We start from the raw sequence: 20214 nt of genomic DNA, 5'->3' as shown, positions 1-20214 counted from the left end.
TAGGCAATACACATCGGGTTTGTAATCAAACATTACATGTAAAAAAATGTAATCAAACACCATAGCTCGTGAAAGGATTTTCAGATATCACCAAACTGGGATTTTGCGTTCCCCTCTCATCCAAAACAGAAATAAAGCAAAACAAGGATTCCAAGCTCGTTAAAGGATGATCCTCTGTAGTAGCTATATTCGACAAGAATTGAAAAACAATGAACAAACCAGAAAGAAAAAGAGCAGATAGCTCCATAGGTATATTAGCAACTCAAATCATGTTGCTATCCTGGGCAATCATAGGTACTAACATGAACAGGATTGTGATTTTGCTTCGCACAATCAGCCAGTTCCTAGATCTCTCGCTGCAGGATAAAACGAAGATCCAGAAATGTGTCTTCTCTCCCTGGTTTATGTTTGTGATTTATTTCCTAGTCACAACTTCACGGGTCGTGCATTGAATTTCATCTTTCCATCAAATATTAAATATCTCTCTGCAGAAGCCACAAGAGCAGCAGTCGCATTACACACTGTAAATTCTTGTCCCATACATAGCAGTACGTACCAGTAAATAAAGTTCAATAGAACTTGATGGCTTCAAAACGACAACTTTCCAGACAGGTCAAAGGGAATAAACATGCACGAAACTCCCAACCAAAAGTCTTGAAAGCAGGAATCCAAGTTGTTGAAGTTTGATTTCACTCCCATGCAACTGAGATCATAGAGTTGGCCAACCCCGAGTCCCCAAAGGTCATTGTACTATCAGAATCCAGACGCTTTGCTCCTGGAATTGCCTCTTTCAAACAAAACAGCTTTGTCCCAGCTTCTTCTAGTTGAGAATAGCAGAATGACCATAGCAGCTGAAGAGGAAAAACCCAACTCAGAAACTTAAGAGTTAAATTATTGATCTCATTTTACGAAATCAAATATCTCTAATTTTTCTAGTTTTTTTTTTTAATTATTGTTAATGATTTTTTTTGTTTATTACATTGATAATTATTGATTTATTTGATTAAATACTTGCATAAACTTTTCAATTTATACTTTTCATATAAAAAAAACATATTGAAATAGCCTAAATACCCGTGTTTTTTTTTAAAAAAAAATTACAACCCACGGCGAATCATGAGTCAAATAGCTAGTATATAATATACCATATTGAGGTGGAGAATGGAAGACCTTGTTTTCATCTTTGTTTTGAGCCTACATTCTATTTTCCTTTAAAATGAAATCCAGTTTGGATAGATTTATGCCAGGACACACAAACCTAGTTGAGTCAAAGGAGTTTAGTTGGGTTCCAGGTCTAATTGAAGACCTGATTGAGTCAAATGAGTTTAGTTGGGTTCCAGGTCTAATTGAAGACCTGGCCAATTCAACGCAACACACTTGTCTAACCAATAGAGATAGGCTGGCTAGTAACACCAAAATAGTCTAGTTCAGGTAATTGCGATTCAAAATAATAAAGGCAATTAGGAAGTGTTCTTTAGGTCTAATCAAGAATAAGTTAATTGCAAAAAAAATTGCACTATGCCATAGATTTAGGCAAGAGTTGTTTTTGCTAGACCAACTGCTACATTTAGTATCTATTCAGTAGATTATGCACCTGGAATCGAGTAACTAAGCATATAGATTCTAAGCATATAGATAAGAGCAGATAACGGATACAAAGACAAAATGGGTAGCCAAAATACAAATAAAATAAGGTTCTCACCTGTATTGGATCAGTTTTTAGGAAATTTCTTTGGACTCTGCGTCCATCAGGAAGACGAATTCCAACCCTGCAAAGGAGGCTCTTGTCGCCGCTGGGTTCTTCAGGCAGAGGTGGATATGTTGGTGTCCTAGTCGAACATTTTTCTTCTCCCTTAGCAGTACTAGCATCATCTTTTTCGTTAGAAGCAATATCTTTTTTGTTAGAAGCAATCACACTGGAGTCTTTCATGCTCTCCATAGAAGCAGCTAATGCCCGTAGCACTTCCTCATCTTCTTCTTTAGTTTCATAAGCAGACACTAGAGCTGAAAATTTTGTATAGTTATAAGCAGAGCAACAGACACAATGAACCAACCGTCATAACGTGGATGAAGGATCACACAATACACACACAAATGCATGCACTCACACATACCCCGTGACATTTAAAGATACAAGAAAAAAATGATATCTTAATTAAATAAATACATAAATGAAAGAAAATATGAAAACTCATTTCTCCTCAAACTTAAAATTCTAGAATCTATGAGTTTTTTTGTCAATGAAAACTCAAGTTCTGAAATGAATTTACACCAAATGTTAAGGTATCATAAATTTCTATGAATTATTACATCCAATAAATCCATTCAATTGCCTAGACATGTTTGATGACTTCTGTCCTTAAAGCTTACATGAAATAAGTGACAATACAAACATTGGGTCAGGAAGCAGCTTGAGCCTTGAGAAACATTGGAGCATTAAGATTGAACCGCATAAAATGCATTAGTTTGAGAAAAATCCAGTGAAGCACACACATTTATATTTAACTTGTAGAGGAACGTAAAAAAGAAATATTCATCCACTGCATTTGGGTGATTAGCAACAAAAATCAAAATGTGAAGAACTAGACCAAGATGCACTCGTGCAGCCTGAATTCTCAAATACAAATTTTGGCTACCCAAAACACCATTTTTTGAGAGAGAGTTCCTTCTTACAAAAGCATTGAGCTTAGTTATAAACTCTATTTCAAATCTTTGTTTTTTATATCACATGCCATGAAATTAGAATATAACTCACATCCTATCACTTCCACCACAGCTCGTTATCACCAAATACACTACCATTGGTCATTCAACAGTTATCACAATAGTTAATTTCACCAAGGACATTGCAGTTAAATACTAAGATTTATCAAGTATTGGAAATGGAACACTATGGATGGTACAAGAATTAGTTTTCATATATAAGATAACTCATCTACAATTATCCCATTTCAACTAATTTAACATCACATATTTAAGAACATAGCATGCAAAACTGACCTTTGCTTTTTGGTGGAGTCAGAGAACTACCCCTTTGACGTTTATGAGATAGGGTTTTGTGATGATCTCTTGGACCGCCGTCCATAAATGGTACTAGATCCTATAAGGTTGAACATATGTCTCCTTATATCAGCAAAGCAACAAATTGAAAGTTGGATTAAATTTTAAAATGCGAAGTTCCATGCTTCCATCAACAATTTTTCTACAGGACAGAGCAGAGAAAGTATAAAAATACACACAAAGCATGCACCTCTAGCAAACTCTCAGGCTGCACCATTCCAACCCATGAGTGCATCTTTTGTCCTGTGATTGGGTCTACTATGAGGACTACTGGAATAGAATCCAATTTGTAATAAGTGCAAACTTTCCGTCCCTCACTTGTATCATCATATACCTGTGTCGATGAACCATAATGAAAAAGATGAGAGCTAACCATCAATCTAGATATTAATAGAATAAAAGAAAATGATTCATATTTCCAAATATTGTGACTCGACATCAATATATACTGTAACTGATGAAAAACAGAGTACACCTATTGCAACGCTTGTACATGAGACATTAGTGGAATTTCAGCAAGTGCTTCATGCAAAGTACTCAATAATTCTATTTCTACGTTCATCGCTTGCTGTCTTTCCTTTTATGAATCCTTTTGTTAATCAAATATCATTTGAGATAGAGAGAATGCAAGGATCATCATCTGTTAAACAGTCCTACCTTAACCGGCCATAATAATCAGAGTGGTGAATTTTAACCTTCACATAATTTCATGTTAGGAATGAAATTATGTTTGATTTATGAAATCATCAACTTCATATTTTAATGATTCCGAAGAATTCATATATCCTGACAATAACATATATCACATTAATACCTGAGAGCATGCTTCTTTTCCTTTTCCTGTTACCTTGGATCAATTTAATCAATAGTATTTCCCTTCTAACAGGGTCTTCTTAGGGAATAGCTTGCCCTCACTTTCCTTCCTCCTAATAATCTAATCACTCAAAACACACATGCACACAGACATAGAGGAGGGAGGGAGGGGAGTCAGCAAAATCAATAAGGCAGTGTAAATCCTATCAATGGAATCTAATAAGTTGGATAATATGTCTTTCTGTAATCACATGGACAGGCACATGATAAAGATATAGTTGAATTTTTAAATCAATTTCAGTCATGGTTTTAGTAAATGTTATAGTGTCATGGCAGCTAAACACATTGGGATAATTTCATAGCACTGAGAAAGAAATTGTTTTTGGCACTTGAGCTCGTTAAAGTATGATACTCACCTGCCAAAAGATAAAATTAGTACTGATCGTTTGAGCAACAGCTTCATTTGCCCATGTATCCCGGTTTAACTTCAGAAGACAATATTTACAGCATCAAAAGCAAGATTCAAGATTAAACATAATGGAACATTTCTTATGCAGGTTGCAGAATTACTCAAAAGCTACCATATGTGAGCTGAACTCCTTCGTGGATTGCAAGTTCACTAGAAGCCATTTGTCCTGAACAGAAGCAGCTCCTTTTGCCTGGATCTCAAAATAACAGAATTTCCAATCAAATAGTAAAACAACAAATGATACGAGATAAAACATTCACATGTATTAAGGTTGCGGATCAAAAATTGATATGGAACCAGATAGACAAGAATCCAAGGCCAAATTAACGCCACCAATGAGGATCACACAAGACATACAGGCACAAACCAGTTAGCACTTAATACTTGGTCATTCTCCAACTACAGCAATGGCTGATCCAACCCAATCTTCACTACAAACAGGTCTTCCTCTTGGCCTACAGTTCAAGAAATGGAAAGAGACCATCCGGGGAAAAACAGAGAAAGTTCTTATAAAAAGAAATTGCTAACATTCCCACCACCCACACCATATGGCTTTAACCATCTAGATAAGTGGCAAACTATCATATATATTCTGCAAAGTATGCATTTATTTTCTTGATGGAAAAGATAATAATCCTGTTTATCCTCTCTCTTTACTTCCCTTGTTTTCCATCCCAAACTTCAATAAAATGTCAAGGAAGTTCATTGCTTGAGGATGTTTATTGACAAGTTATAGGTTCAAATTTTCAAAGAAGCATCTCTTTGCTTTAGTTACATGCAAGAACCTAATGAATGACCATGGTGTCATTTCCAGAGTGGTTAGCCTCTCCATCAAGAACATTTCCTTTGAATGGGACACATCCACGTATATTCTTCATGCTAGATTCTGCTCATCCCCAGAATAGTTTTCTTCCAGCCCTTATCATAAATACAAGTTAAACTTTTTTGGATACTTGATCACTATTTTCAGAAGCTATTCTTTTACTATATGGGCCTATAGTCCAGTACTCACAGTTCCTCTCGCTAATGGGAAACATTTTAAAATCTATACGAGCCAGAACTTTCTTGATTAGGAGATCTTCCTTTTCATTTTGTAAAAGACGCTTAAATAAGAATCATTATCCTGTTACATATTTTCAAACACAGGTGTAGCCATGTAGGTTCCAAATCAAGCTTTCCTAGCATATCATCTTGATTCACAGAACCACAGCACACGAGAAGAAATGCATGCTGCCATCAAAAGTTCTTAATAGTAGAATTAGCCAAATTTAATACACTGTTTCTCAATCTCATTCAAAATTTCAACTATGGTTAAAGCACAGGAATTTTATAAGGATAAGGTTACAGCTTAAAAAGATGAACAATTGTGAGAATAAAGTTCTAGTGTGATATACCTTAAACTTTGCGCTTTGGTGTATAAAGGTCAGAGTTGTTCCAATCACAGTGAAGTGAAGCTTCCACTTGTATTAAATGTATTTCTTAATAAAATCTAAGTTTTCTTAATTTTAAACTATAGAGATACAGGAAGACTTATAAAGAGATCAGTAGGGTTTCAGATACCTATCAGACTATTATGATGATTTTATTTAAACTCAAATAAATTCTAATCAAGAAACAAAAATCTAACTCCTAAAAGGAAAAATAAAAGAACTTCTAAGTCCAAAACTAAAGAAAATGTAAAATCAACTTATAATCTAATTTCTTAGTCCCTTGATTGCAAAGTACAGAAAAAATGCACTTGGCTGCAGCATGTGTTGCAACAAAATCATATGAAATCCCTGATACTTCAACACAAACAGCACCATGTAGCCAGCACAATTAACTAGAGCCATTAAAACTAAATGATAAATAATTTCACTTAAATCATGAAGCAAAAGACTCAAAGAAAATCCCTTCACCTTTTCAAATGATCCATGGAACATCAGATGAAAAGGAGGACGATATAAAGAAGCAAGATTGTCTCGACTGTTATCTGTCGTGGATGTAGAACCTTGGTCTGATTCCCACACACCAGGATGTTTCATTTCCTCATCAAAGTTGCGGAATGCAATCAATGAACTGGCTTCATGTGGTGGGTATCCTGTCCTTGATGCTCTAGATTTTGTGAAAACAAGGAAGTAGCCATTACAGGAAAAAAATAATTAATTCCAGATGAAATAAACAGAAACTGAAAGACAAGGGGGCAGTGAGCACGTTTATTGGCATTTAAATAACATGTGCCCCAAATTACTAAGGATGTGCAGCTAAAGAAGCTTAGAGAAACACAATATGTGGACAACATAGATAACACATACCCATATAACATTGCATCATCATAAAGGGTATCCCTCACAACAGGTAAAGGAGCACGTACTTCCTCTCCATCACTATGTCCAACCTTTTCATTTTCCAAGTCCTTCAATCCACTGAATTCATTTGTCACCACCAAACCAATATTAAAGTAAAAGGAAATGAAAGAAACGAAACCAAGAAGTTCAAAATCAAACAACTAGATTCCTAAACACATCAGAAAATAAATCATGCCCCTGACATGCCTTTCAAGTACTTCTGGCCAGGTTTCTGTTGGCGGAGGATGCGACGCAGATGCAACAGCCCCACCTTCATTGCCTACATAGAACAACTGAATAGCATCTTCAAGCTTCCAGCTTGTGGCCTGTTCCACACCCAATATTCCACCAACAATCAAATTTAATATAAGAACAACACTTGCATATCCAAGATTGTATAACAGCACTAATATTTAGACCATGGCGTGATTTAAAATGATTTAGTTATAAAATTCCCCAATGCAGACAACTTGACAACTAAAACCAGTCGAACAACTTGTTAAAGTAGGTCAGCACAAGCTCTAAATCATCAAAGTTACAAAGTTTGAGCATCAAAAAACATGCTTTTGCTATTCCAAAGATGAATGGCAGCAAAAACCACTCCATTCTTTATATATATATATATATATATATATATATATATATATATATATATGTTTAACCTTAACCAGAACGCAGCGCTTGTTAAGCTAAATATATAAAACAAATTCACAGATTCAGGCTACAGCTAAAAACGTAAGGGGGGGATGGAATTGATGGAAAACCTGCAAGAACTGACGGGCAGTCTCGGCAGTTTGGCCAACGGCGATCTCGAGGAAGGAAGACACCATACTCTGCTCGTCATTCTCAGATAACATTCTCTCCATTCACATTACCAATCCAAAACCCTAATTAGATTAACCAATCACACACACAGAGAAGGAATTAAGCTCCAGTGATCTTCAAATTTCCATTCAGTTTTAGAGAGGGGGAAGGAAGCACCGTGGCAGGAGGAAGGAGAATGCGAGAGGGTTTCTTCAAGTGTTTTAGTATTGTTTCGCATATTATTACTTATGTTTTTTTATTTTTTTATACAATCCGACTATCATTATATTTTGGAATTTATGAAGTAGTTGTTGAAAGTACTATTCTGTCCCTCCGAAATCCGGATGCTCCTGGCTTCCGGGATACGTGGGGGTATTTGTGTAATTCTGGTTAGGAAACTGGATATTATATTTCTTAAAAGAGAGAAGGAATTTTGATGATTTTTTTTTTTGGTTGAAAATTGTGTGAGGCTTTACACCGTTAGATAAATCATCATCAGGATGGAGCAAAGCCCAAGGAGTTTAGGGCCATTATTTTGCCTGCTTGTAAAGCGACTGGGCTGCGCTCTATCACCAATCTCGAGTCCTCGATCCATGACCAGCTCTAGCTGGTCTACATGTCTTCAGCTAATATGGAATTTTCGTGAGAGGCCCCGGTCCGTGGTGGGCGGGTCTATCAAATTTTTCAAGGAGACACGTTTTTTTTAAAATTGTTTTGATAATTGTTGTGGTAAAAATAAAAAAGTAACTGCAAAGCATTTTATTTAACCTATAGAGTGAATGAGGCACCAGGGAAATTTTAACCATGTCCATCCAAAAAGACTAGAGCATGCCTGTGCGAAATTAAAAATTGAGCGCAGGAGTTTGATGTAAAAATAATAAGGTTATTTTACCAGACTCGAAAATGATTACCATAAATCAAGTTTCTATTTGTATTCAAAACGTTTTCAGGGTACTTGGTTCAGTTCTTAAAAATATTATCACATTTTTTTTTTTTATGATCTCGAATTTAGGGAGGGTTTGAGAAAATGATAATAGTTGCGATTTAAAGTGTTTTTCGTTCAAAAATACATCAAAATAAATTTTTTTTATTTTTTTAAAATTACTTTGGATATCAACATATTAAAACAATTTTAAAATTAAAATTAAAATAAATAAAATATTTAAAAATAAAAATTTAATAATTATTTTATTAAATCGCAAGACGTAAATACCAGTTTTTTTTTTGTTAGAACACAGTGAAAATCTTGAGAGAAAAGACCCCACGCACCATCAAATGTAGCCACGCCTATAAGTGGAACTGGGCTCACAAAAATGTTAAATAACCATTTTAATTTGATAATTTTAAGTTTTATATGAATTTTGGGATCTTGTTTATATTATTCTCTAGTATATTGTTATAAATAAAAATTCTTTATATTTAAAATTTGTACGTACTCATATTATTTTGTACTATTAATTAATTTGAATTATAAGAGAGAATAAGAATAGTAAAATTTAAATTCATAACTGTTCAATCATTAAGATTTTGATATTATATCAATAACCATTTTAACTCTATATTTTAAACTTTTAGTAAATCAATGATCAAATAGTCATACATCCTAACTAACTAGTGTAAATCTAAAAGCTTGTTTTTTTTAATAATATATTTATTTTACAAGAAAAAAGTGTTAAATCCACAAAGACTTTAGCAAGACGATCTCAATGGACTCATGTGTGATAGATAACCCCTCAACCAAATATAGGCCAGCAAGTATTATTTTATGCTTGTGAATTTACTAATTGTATATATACACGTGAGGAAGCACTCACTGTATCATCAAAATATTATAACTATACTACTACTATCATCAATGGAGCACGCGTTAATAAATTATCTTGCTCAAGCCTTTATCGCTTTTTTTCTTCTTATACATGTCGCATATATATATAAAGCCTTGATATATTTTAATTTTCATAAAAGTGTAGCATGCCATGTCTCATCCAATCCAATCTCTACCGAAAAAAGTGGGCACCGCCTGTGCAAGCCTTTAGGACGTGTCCAGAAACCCTTGCCATGGGACGTAGCTTTCTCCCTGGAAAGTGAAAGCAACGTCCAAGACAGGAGCAGAACAATGGCTGGCTGTCAATTGCCACCAATATGTTTATACAGGTATGCTTTTGTGGGGTTTTTATTATAATGGATTTCTTTTGGCAGCGATGTGTATTTAATTCACCTAATATTTGAAAAGTTTTTTTTTTTTTAATTCACGTGGGGTGTCCGGGCCAGCTTGCACGCACCACGACTATTCCCCACGGTCCATTAGACATCCTGCAAGCCCAGGGGCAGGTTAGGTACCGCGGAGATGACAGACGTACACATAAAGGATCGAACCCAGAACGGGAACGGAACAAATCACACGATTGACCACAGCGCCCTCAATTACGAAAAGCCTCTTTTTACACCTATATATATATATATATATATATATATATATATATATATATATATATATATATGTAGTTTTTGTAGTAAAGTTATTATTATTGTCTATCAGAAGTCTAGCCAAAAAAAAAAAAAAAAACACCTTCCCCGCTAATGGAGGTGAGCTTGTACGGCTGAATGGTTTCCATCAAAAAGCTTGGTACTATTTTATTGCCTCTGTCTTAAAATAATGCTAGCATTGTTATTACGTGCGTAAATTGTGAAGTGTCAGGACATGATCGACATCTAGAAAACCTTATTGACCCAGGTTTTTAATTTTCACCTGGCTCGATTTTTTTACTGCCTGTGTGATTATTTATATTTGGCTGGACCTCTCTGGAGAAAGTAAACTTTAATATGCCTGTATATTTTCCCTCACTGGATATCCAAAAATTTTTAGATTTATGGAGAGAATTGTTTTTTTTGGTATTTTTATCCATAATTTATTAGTATAAATTTTCCTAACAAGCTCACAGACAAAAAAAAAACTTGGTTGGGAAATCTTTGGTCGCTGATTTGTACTCTGTTAATGAATTCATTAGTAATAATTTTAATAATGAATTTACTAAAAAAAACATCAAAAAAAATTATTCATTTTATTTTGCTGGTATTTTCATTGATAAAGACAATATATTACCGATAGAAAAATCATATATAATTTTATAGATGATTTTTTTTTATTGGTAAGGAATCCTGAACATTATTGGGTCACCTATAGATGACAAATATATTTTGTGCATGCAAATAGTGGTAATTTCATTTTTTTTAATGATAATTGATATTTTCTTAAATTATACTCTCTATATCTAATTTGAAAATTCAAGAGAGACCTTTTTAATCTTCTTATCTGGTTTTAACTTTGAAAAGACAAGGATATTGTCACATAAGGAAAAAAAAAGGCAACTTAATGAGTATTGATTTATTAATATAACAACTTTGAGAAGGTTTTTTGGTCATCCTTGATTTTCTGGGTTTAAATCTTGAAATCAATAGCTAGAGAAATTATTAAATTCATTGGAACAATACGACGAATGTATCTTTAAATTAATTATCTAAAAGAACTTAATCCTAGTTAATATATAAGCTAATTTGAAGATACCTTTAATATTGAAAAAAATAATTATTGATATCTATAAAGACCTGCGCTGCCCTTTATCAACATTAAAAACTTGTAAAGTCTTATTTTATTTATTAAACACCACCTATATATATATTGCTTCTTTATTCCACTAGTGCTCTGCACATACATCCGAATTTGTATTATCTAAACTGTAAAAATAAATAAATCAAATTAAACTCGTCGAGCACATCCCGAATTAAGCACTTTAATGTGCATTAATTTATTAATATATCAACTTTAAGAGACTGGTTTACTTCATTAATTCATTCACTTTATAGGTTTAAATCCCAGCACCAACACTTAAAGGAATCTATGCATTTCTATAAAAGGACTTGATCTCAATTAATGTTTTTGGAATTAATTACCTTTATTATCATTTTAACGGTGCTTAAAATGACAGATCCAGGTAGAAAGAAAGGAAGGACTGGGCGTGCGCCGCGGTTGCCTGGTTCGCGTGTCGGGCCTTGCTCGGGATGAATTTGCATTTTTGTTTTTATGGCGGCGGTATGGCTTGAGCAGTGGCGGGTCTGTTTCGGGGGTGAGTTCGTGAGCAGCCATGGCCTTTGTCTTAATTGAGTTCCTAAAGAATTTTTGTCTCGATTAGGTCCTATAAGTATTTGTAGTTCTTGATAGAGTTTAATTTCCGTCTAATTTTTCCACGGATTTTTTACGGGAAAAATAATTAATTTTCTATGAGATAACATTGTTTTTTATATTAGAAAAATACAATTTGGATAGAATTCATAAATAAACAGAGATTGAGAGGTTATTAAGAATTTTTTAAACTTTAGGGACCTAATTAAGATACAAAAGGAGATTAATTGACTACTTGTATAGTTTTGGTGCTTTTTTAAGGTTTCTCATTCGTTAGAGACAAATTATGTCTCCTTTTCATGTCTCAAATGTTATTATTCTTTGTCCGATTAATTGATTTTCATAAACAATAATGTAAACTATGAAGATTTAATTTATTTAACTGTACGACCAATGCCAACAGATCAGCCAAACCTAACAAATCGAGTAGTTAAGTATTACTTTATTTTTTGTCAAAAACAATTCTAATAATTAAATACACCTTTCTAAACAGCATGATTATTATCTAATTACATAGCACCTCTTCAGGAGAAAAGTAATTAGCTAGGAAATCGATAGCACCGCCTGACCTATCGTGTGGTCCTTAACTCACCAATTCATGCTAAACTCGATTAAATAAAAAATTAGAACATCCTTAACTCACCATCGGAAGAGTATAATTTAATTTAACCGGACAGATTTTTAAAGCAAAGGGAACTTTAGCATTGATAAATATTTATCGTTGGAAAACCAGCGTGTATTGGTGTTTAATGAAGAAATGCCTCCTTAAGCAGCCAATCAACTGCGGTGAAAGTGGCAAAATAATTTTAAGTACAAAAATTTGAAGTGGAGCTTGATGTAGAGTCCCATAGTGTAATAACGATATAATTTATTTTTGTATTTTAAAAGTATTTAAAAAAATTAATTTTTTTCCTCAAAATTTAATTTTTTTAGTGTTTTTAAATTATTTTAATGTAATAATATGAAAAATAATTTTTTTAAATAAAAAATAATATTTTAATATAAAATATTTTAAAGAACAACTATTTCTACCCCACTCTCGTAAACATCAACATCAACCAACAAGACCACGGTTCACCAAGTTATGTGCGTACGCCAAGCAAAAACAATAGTTAGCAGTAAAAGTGATTGGATTTAATTAATAAGAGGCTATGGACGTTTAACTGCTTTATGGATGGCAGTTTTGCGAGCATTTTCAACATGTGGCCATGCCACGTTGACCTGTCACTTTTCCTTAAAAGAAGGAATACATATAATCACTTGGCTGCCTACCACTTGCAATTGATGATTGCAACTTGTGCCTAATTGCCATCCAGGAAAAAAATAAAAAACCATTGCCACATAAATTATCAGGCAATGATTTTCGGGGTGTTCTCGAGTTAAATTAAAACTAAAAAAAATTAAAATAAAAGATAATACAACAAAACATACAAAGAATCTCTTGTTGAATTTTTTTTATTGACGTGGATATTCGAATCAATTTGTATATATTTTAATTAATCTCATAAATTTTAAAATTAATAACCATATAAACCTTTAATAACCATTATATCAGCAAACCTGTTATTAAATTTTAAAAGGCCTCCAGCCAACCTCACATAATGTAAAAAAGGAGCCCTATTTTGATTACATAGCAAATTGTATTATAAAATCATATATATAATTATTTAGCGTTTTATATAGTTTGATTATTTTTAAAAAAATAATGCTTAATGTTTTGAAATTTATAAGTTAATAATCATTCACATCTTTATATCGATATTAATAAAAAATATTAAATTATTTATAAGATTATCATTATATTTCAGTTAATTAATATATATGATTACAGTATTAGTATTACAACCTTTTCTTCCTTTTTTACTCTCTGTTTTTTCTTCCTTTTCCTTTTCAGTTGAATGGAAATAACAGTAATACCATTCCAAATACTGGGGTAAGAAATCCTCTTTAAAAGTACTTTTTGCAAAGTAAGAATTCCAACAGATAAATGATCAAACTTTATTCATTGATAAAATTAAAAAAAAAAGTAACGAATTGCGCAGCCAACCTCATAATTCATTAAAATTAAAAAGCATAAATCAAAAGTTATCTTGTTTTCAGATTTTTTGTTTATCAATATAGGAAGACATTTGGTGTTCAAAACCAGACAAATCCAAAAGTTTTTTTAAAGCCAATAAAGCAATGAAATTCAAGATCTCAAATGAAAATCACTAATGTTCCCTGCATTTTCTTACTAACCAAACAGAAATTGAAGTCCTTGACGAAGAAAAAAAAGCAAAATAAAAGAAAGTAAGATCGACTGTATTTTTTTTTGCATTTTAAAAGTGTTTTTGAAAAAAATTAATTTTTTATATTTTTTTATTTTTAATTAATATTTTTTTAGTGTTTTTATATCATTTTGATACATTAATATTAAAAATAATTTTTAAAAAAATAAAAAAATATTATTTTAATATATTTTTAAATAAAAAATATTTTAAAAAATAATAATCATAATCTCGGAGGAGGGAGAGGGAGAGCAGGAATCTCGGTGAAGAAAGGAATTAGAGCACCGTGTCTTCATGATTTGGATGAACCATTTCATTTGGATTGTGCGAGACCTTTTAACTTCTCTCTCGTCTCGATTTTATTTTTCATGACAAATGTTTATCACGAATGAACATGACTACAGGCGAGTCCAGAAAATCATAATAATAATAAAAAAAACATTTGAGCTCTTCTTCTTCATTCAAGATCTGGGTGCCAAATCAACAAAAAACAATATTAGAAACAAAATCAAACCATGGAGAATAAGCGATACCTACAACTCGAGGAAGTGGAATATCCTCATGGAACTCGACTATAATTCCACCTTTTTATGTCTTTAGGTTTCCAAATCTTTAAAATCGACAATGTTTTTAAAAAGAACCCCTTCCTACTTGAAAACAACCCCATTAATTTCTTTGATGGATTTCCATATCAGAACTAGCTTTCTTTTGGTGAATAGAAGTCAGAACATGTAGACTCAATTTAGCTCAACCACGATTAAAAACTTAAAGGGGACAAGGGTGTTAAGATTACAAATGGAGACGTGCACGCACATGCACGTGCAAAGCACACGGAAACACAGAAAAAAATACTTGCTCAGGAGAACATCTCCATTCCCGTGTTTAACGTGGAGTCTCCTGTGTGTAAAAGTGAAACAGGAACATGGCTTTGAATAATGGCGCAGAAGGACAAAGGTGAAATCCTTTCTAGTTAGTGCTTTGCGCATTCGCCCTACCATCGATCCGGTCTGCAGCAACAACTATAATTGAAATGCAATTGTTTCTATTTTTCTGGTAAAATGATAGTTACATTCAATATGGCTGCAGGGCGACTGATCTGAAATGCCAGATAGCTAGCCAGCCCTGTTGCTGTATATTCCTAGACAAAGCCGGATATTTCCTAACTGTATCTTCTCCATGTATAGTACTAATGTATCAAGCAACTGGCTATTCAGGGGTCGAAGATGTTATTAAGGTGAAAATTAACAATTCCCGACTGCCATTATCAAAGGAATTGTAAATCAGTAGTATATATATCATGAATCACAGAACCTGAAATGTTTAAAGCTCGCCTAGAGACCGAGTAATTATTAAAGATTATCAATAACTATAATTCATATATAGTTGCGTCTTGAAGGGGGAAGAACAAGAGGGGGGCAAAAAAGAACAAAACGAAATATACCATGAAGAAAAATAGTTGATGTATATATATAAAGAAATCACAGTACTGGTACGTAGTAAGGGACTTCATTTTTTGTGTCGTGGCGTGCAAAATCGAAGCAAATGATAAATAGCGTCCAACACAGGGGCGCCTTAATTTCACAGAGACCACCCTCCGATCCCCATTAATTCTCCATGTATTTGTATATATTTTTAAGAGCCCTAATGGTTCGGGTTTTTAATGCAGGCTTTAGCGTATTATTTTCACTACTAAATCCAGGTTCAAGTTAAGTTTTCCTTCCTTTCATCCGTTCATTGTGGGATACGTGGCCATCTCTCTCTCTCTCTCTCTCTCTCTCTCTAACTATCAAACACCAACCCATTATCAAGATGGAGTCATTATTGGGGAAATTTATGAAGATCAATTGGCATTTCCCTTCTATAAATCTTTGAAAGAAAAGCATATTGTAGTACCTCCTTTTCCCAATGAACCAGTAGTGTCATGCACCTTATCCATACGAAAATTGGTTAAATCTCACGCGGAGAGAGAGAGAGGGGCTCAGAATACTGTCCAATAAAACAATAAAGCCTAAACCAAACTTGTCCAACAACCCTACATTAGCAACCTTGAACCAAACTCTTCATGGCCCAGCCCTCAATATAATAATTGCCCACAAACATAGTGGGAGAAACTGGGGTTGCATATTTTAAAGTCTCCTCTATAATTGATGTATAACCTATAAATCGTACGTCACCACCAATGGAAATTAATGTGATTTCTCTTCCTTAAATTCACACCTCCACCAACAGTAGGAAAAAATAGAGGGCTATATTTTCTCTCTTAGCGATTAATATGGCTCAAGAATGCACCGAGAGCTCTGTGGCAATCTCTCCCTCTATGCCACTAAACTGGTGGGATCTTCACCATGCAAATTCACTCTCTTCGTTGACTAATACCAGTCCATGGCACCAGTCAAACCCCAGTTCTAACTCCTCTTGCGAAGAGGATCTTTCCATGTCTACATCCTTTACTAATGCTTCTAATCACTCTGGACTAACCGTCGAGTCCGCTCGCCAACTCGTCGAGCCCGCTTCATCAATCGAATTGATGGGCGAGCAAGCTTATAGCCATCTCTGGAGCCATATTCTACTGTAAGTTAATTTCATAGCACCAAAAATAAAATACTACGCACACACACACGTTTCCTGGAAGAATAGACACATAGTATCATTTGTAATCTTGATTTATATTTCGTGCTCGAAATATATTTGAATAAGATGAGCGGAGAGAAGAATCTTTTAGCAAAAGAAATGGGAGAAACTAGTGCTATATATATTAATGGATAAACGAGTGGGTGTACTAAAGAGAGAGAGAGGTTCGTAGTGAAATTAAGCTCTATTTATATATATTTTTTCAAGTTTCTTTTTCTTTTTGCGTGTTTGATCATTTGATGTTTTTGAAATGACAATTAAACTTCATATTACAAGAATTTCCATCCGAGATCCTAATATATATATGTTTCATTTCTTTTTTGTCAAAAAGAAAGGTAAAGTTTATCTGCATGCTTTCCTTGTGGAATACCTTAATTTTAATGCTTTGATTTGTTTTAAACCCTAATAGAGGAGTTGGGAGCAATGACGAGTTGGACAACAGTCAAGATGTTGGAGAAAACTTACTCGACGCTTTGTCATCCAAGACTTCTATTACTATGTCATCTGGGATATTTGGACCAGCTTGTGATTACTTCAAGAGAATGGACAGCAATTGGGAATTCACGAACCCAGCATCCTTTAACAACTTTGAAAAGCATTTAAACGGTTTCAGTGAGAGCTTGATTGGAGGTGGAAGGTTCAACAAGTTGGTCAGCCAATTGTCTATTGGCCCGCCAAACCCGGAAGTAAGACGTCAACTATTCGATCCACTGACATGCAACATATCGTTGAGCCCTTCTGTAAATCATGATTACTCCGGCCAGCATCAGACTTACAGCAATTCCACACCATGTTTGATGGGAGAAAGCAGAAATTCAGATTTTCAGTCATGTTATGGCCATGATCTAAAAGTAGAGAATGAGCATCGTGGAAGACCTACGGCTCCTTTTAGACGGTCATTTAATAGCAATGGTGTTGGATACCACATTGGTCTTAACAGCTCAGTAGTAGGAGATAACAGCAAATACTACCATGGCATGCCTGATGCAACAAACAGAAGTGCAAGAAATTTTGCAGATGCTTTAACGTTTAGTAATCGATTAAGGAAGCCACTGATTGATATTCAAGTGCCTAAGCCTTGCTTTAAATCGATCAATTTATCTGATAGTAGAAACCAAGGACTCCAAACTTCTTCTCCGGTGAGAAATTATCATTAACTCTTATATATATATTGCAAGTGCTGTTTCTCTATATATTCCTCATGGTCATGGTAAATTTTTCTTTGCCAAAAAATATTCAACTGATAATTATCTGGGTATGTACGCTTCATGCAGTCAGGGAAAGGACATGGAACAACAAATGAAAGGAAGAGGAGAAGATCTGAAGAAACTTCAGAGACGGCTGCGAAGAAAGCTAAGCATGAGAGCTCTACAGTTTCATCCGTAAAGGTACATATATAGGACAGGCGATGAGAAGGGCACTCCGTTTCTCTCTCTATTTCTTTCCACGTCTCTTTTTAAAGATCGAATGCTATAAAGAGATGGAATGCTAAAACTATCCAATTAAAAGAGTTTGCACGCACCGAAAGCCAATAACGACAATGGATAGTGAGAAACTTTTTTATTTTTATTTTGTAGATTCAAGCACCAAAAGTGAAGCTTTCGGAAAGAGTCACGGCCCTTCAACAAATTGTTTCGCCATTTGGGAGGGTAATTAAGCACGATGAGCATTATGAATAACTTAATTATTTTCAACAAAACAAGCAATATTTTTCTTTATGTATCTCTCGCGTTAACTATGCTACCTACTTTTTATAATTAATTTTTTTCTTTTTGGTTAAATTTCAGACTGATACAGCCTCGGTGCTATATGAAGCAATTCAATACATTAAATACTTGCAAGAGCAAGTGCAGGTGATATATTAAATCAACTTGATATACCCATCGTCTAATCAATATTGGGATGTAAATATATATGGTGTACAAGCTGGTTAACAATAGATATCAAGGGAAATATTAATTAATGACGACTTTTTACTGTAAGAATTATGAGATCCATCATGTTTCAAGAGAAACTAATGGAAGAAAAAGGAGTAAGAAACATCATATATTTCCTGATAGCTAGCTCTTTGCCTTGTGTTGCAGCTATTCAGCAATCCTTACATGAAGACTACGAACTCACACAAGGTAAGCAATTAATTAAGTAGGTCACGCGCACTATATATATAGCAGTACTTTCGAGCTAAAACGCATTAATTCTCGGCTTTTATTTCAGGATCCTTGGGCAGGCTTGGATAGAAAAGACAAGGGAGATGCAAGAATTGATCTCAGAAGCAGAGGTCTTTGTTTAGTTCCTATTTCATGTACCCCTCAAATTTATCACGACAACGCAGGATCAGATTACTGGACACCAACTTATAGAGAGTGTCTATATAGGTGAAATAAGCTGACGTACGCTGTTCTGTTTCGTGTATCAGCTCTATGAAATAAATTCTAGCTAGTATATATGGTAGAAGAGACCAAAAAGATGCTCCACTGATCAAGAAAACGTGCATATATATATATATATATATATGGCTTCGGATGCCATGACTTCCCCAGCAATATTTGAAATATGCGCTATTTAGGTTTAATTTCATTTTCTCCCTTGAAAGTTCATGCGGTCTGTTAATTTCTTTGAATACCCCAGGCGTTTTGTATCATATATATATATAGCGTAAACTTTAACTTTTTTCTTCAAGATATAATTTAATGGTTTGTCCGTACGTTAACTTTTTTTTAAAAAATTCACACTATTCATTTTAAATAAATTAATTTTGAAAGCAAAATGAAAAAAAAAATGATCCGGAAAAGACTATATCGACCATAGGATTATCTTTCGATGGGAAAACTCTTTTAAGAAGGTAAAGTGCGCGCCTTCTAATTTCAGAATCTGCACTTGTTAAAAATGTAATCAGTATGAAATTCTATCAATAAAAAAAATGTATGAAGCTATATTCGCTACAAGCATTTTTAAGAAGTTGAATCAATAAAATCTTAATAATATTACTGAAATATACAAAGCTAACTTTACTTAAAATTCAATCAAAAGAAGTTTTTATGTAGAATATTTTTACTTAAGAAGAGATTTAAACAAGAAAAATACAATTCATTTAAGAAAATTAAATGAAAGTTTATATGATTTTTCTATACAGGTGGTTCATTTAATTTAAAAAATATAATAAAAATTCAGCTCTTAGATTTGCTAATATTACCTGGAATTGACTAGCTAATCCACCTGCTCTTTGATTTTGTTAATTTTTAAATACTTCACTCACATGTACATTGTATACTCGTATTTTTTCGCTTATGCCCCTGTCTCTTTTTATACGAAAATGCCCTACAGCAAAAATAAAATAAATTTTTCAAGAATTAATAAAATAAAAAGAAATAAAAAAAACAAAAAAACTTATAGCACTTTAAAAAAATAAATATCATGTCCATGAAACCCTGTGAATAAAAATATATTTATTGAGAAACTTTATGTATATTACTCCAAACTACTGACTGTCATTCTATGGCCTCTTTGAAAAGAGAAAAATATAAATAATGAAAAAAAATATTACATTGAATCTCACAAAAGATAATTTGAATATTTTCACTTAGGGTAAAAATATATAATTATTTTCTTTCTTTATATAACCCCCCCCCCCCCCCCCCCCCCTGTTAATTCATTGATGCATGT

The 20214-nt window shown here is 33.6% G+C and overlaps 2 protein-coding genes across 2 annotated transcripts; one reads left to right on the top strand and one right to left on the bottom strand.

The window, feature by feature from the left end:
- Positions 1 to 66: 66 nt before the first annotated feature.
- Positions 67 to 7737, bottom strand: LOC133696018 (plant UBX domain-containing protein 7-like). Its single transcript, XM_062118025.1, has 10 exons — positions 7434 to 7737; positions 6877 to 6995; positions 6637 to 6747; positions 6241 to 6436; positions 4455 to 4532; positions 4290 to 4358; positions 3251 to 3394; positions 3001 to 3100; positions 1703 to 2004; positions 67 to 851 (listed from the first exon to the last, which is right to left on the bottom strand). Exons 1-10 carry the CDS (start codon positions 7533 to 7535, stop codon positions 690 to 692), a joined length of 1383 nt encoding a protein of 460 aa, XP_061974009.1. The 5' UTR covers positions 7536 to 7737; the 3' UTR covers positions 67 to 689.
- Positions 7738 to 16075: 8338 nt separating this feature from the next.
- LOC133696980 (uncharacterized) lies at positions 16076 to 19094 on the top strand. Its single transcript, XM_062119286.1, has 7 exons — positions 16076 to 16491; positions 16961 to 17690; positions 17826 to 17939; positions 18129 to 18200; positions 18339 to 18404; positions 18636 to 18677; positions 18766 to 19094. Exons 1-7 carry the CDS (start codon positions 16193 to 16195, stop codon positions 18928 to 18930), a joined length of 1488 nt encoding a protein of 495 aa, XP_061975270.1. The 5' UTR covers positions 16076 to 16192; the 3' UTR covers positions 18931 to 19094.
- Positions 19095 to 20214: the final 1120 nt, after the last annotated feature.

This window comes from Populus nigra, chromosome 6 (assembly GCF_951802175.1).
Source record: "Populus nigra chromosome 6, ddPopNigr1.1, whole genome shotgun sequence".
Taxonomy (NCBI): Eukaryota; Viridiplantae; Streptophyta; class Magnoliopsida; order Malpighiales; family Salicaceae; genus Populus; species Populus nigra.
The sequence above is the reverse complement of the archived record's forward strand: the minus strand, read 5'-3'. Positions and strand labels throughout refer to the sequence as shown.

Excerpts from the sequence above, each read along its gene's own strand:
- LOC133696980 (XM_062119286.1), top strand. The coding sequence starts at position 16,193 with ATGGCTCAAGAATGCACCGAGAGCTCTGTGGCAATCTCTCCCTCTATG. Across the intron at positions 17,691-17,825 it reads GACTCCAAACTTCTTCTCCG|TCAGGGAAAGGACATGGAAC; the intron begins GTGAGAAATTAT and ends CGCTTCATGCAG. Across the intron at positions 18,201-18,338 it reads TTGTTTCGCCATTTGGGAGG|ACTGATACAGCCTCGGTGCT; the intron begins GTAATTAAGCAC and ends GTTAAATTTCAG.
- LOC133696018 (XM_062118025.1), bottom strand. The coding sequence starts at position 7,535 with ATGGAGAGAATGTTATCTGAGAATGACGAGCAGAGTATGGTGTCTTCC. Across the intron at positions 6,996-7,433 it reads CTGCCCGTCAGTTCTTGCAG|GCCACAAGCTGGAAGCTTGA; the intron begins GTTTTCCATCAA and ends GGTGTGGAACAG. Across the intron at positions 6,748-6,876 it reads TGGCCAGAAGTACTTGAAAG|TGGATTGAAGGACTTGGAAA; the intron begins GCATGTCAGGGG and ends AAATGAATTCAG.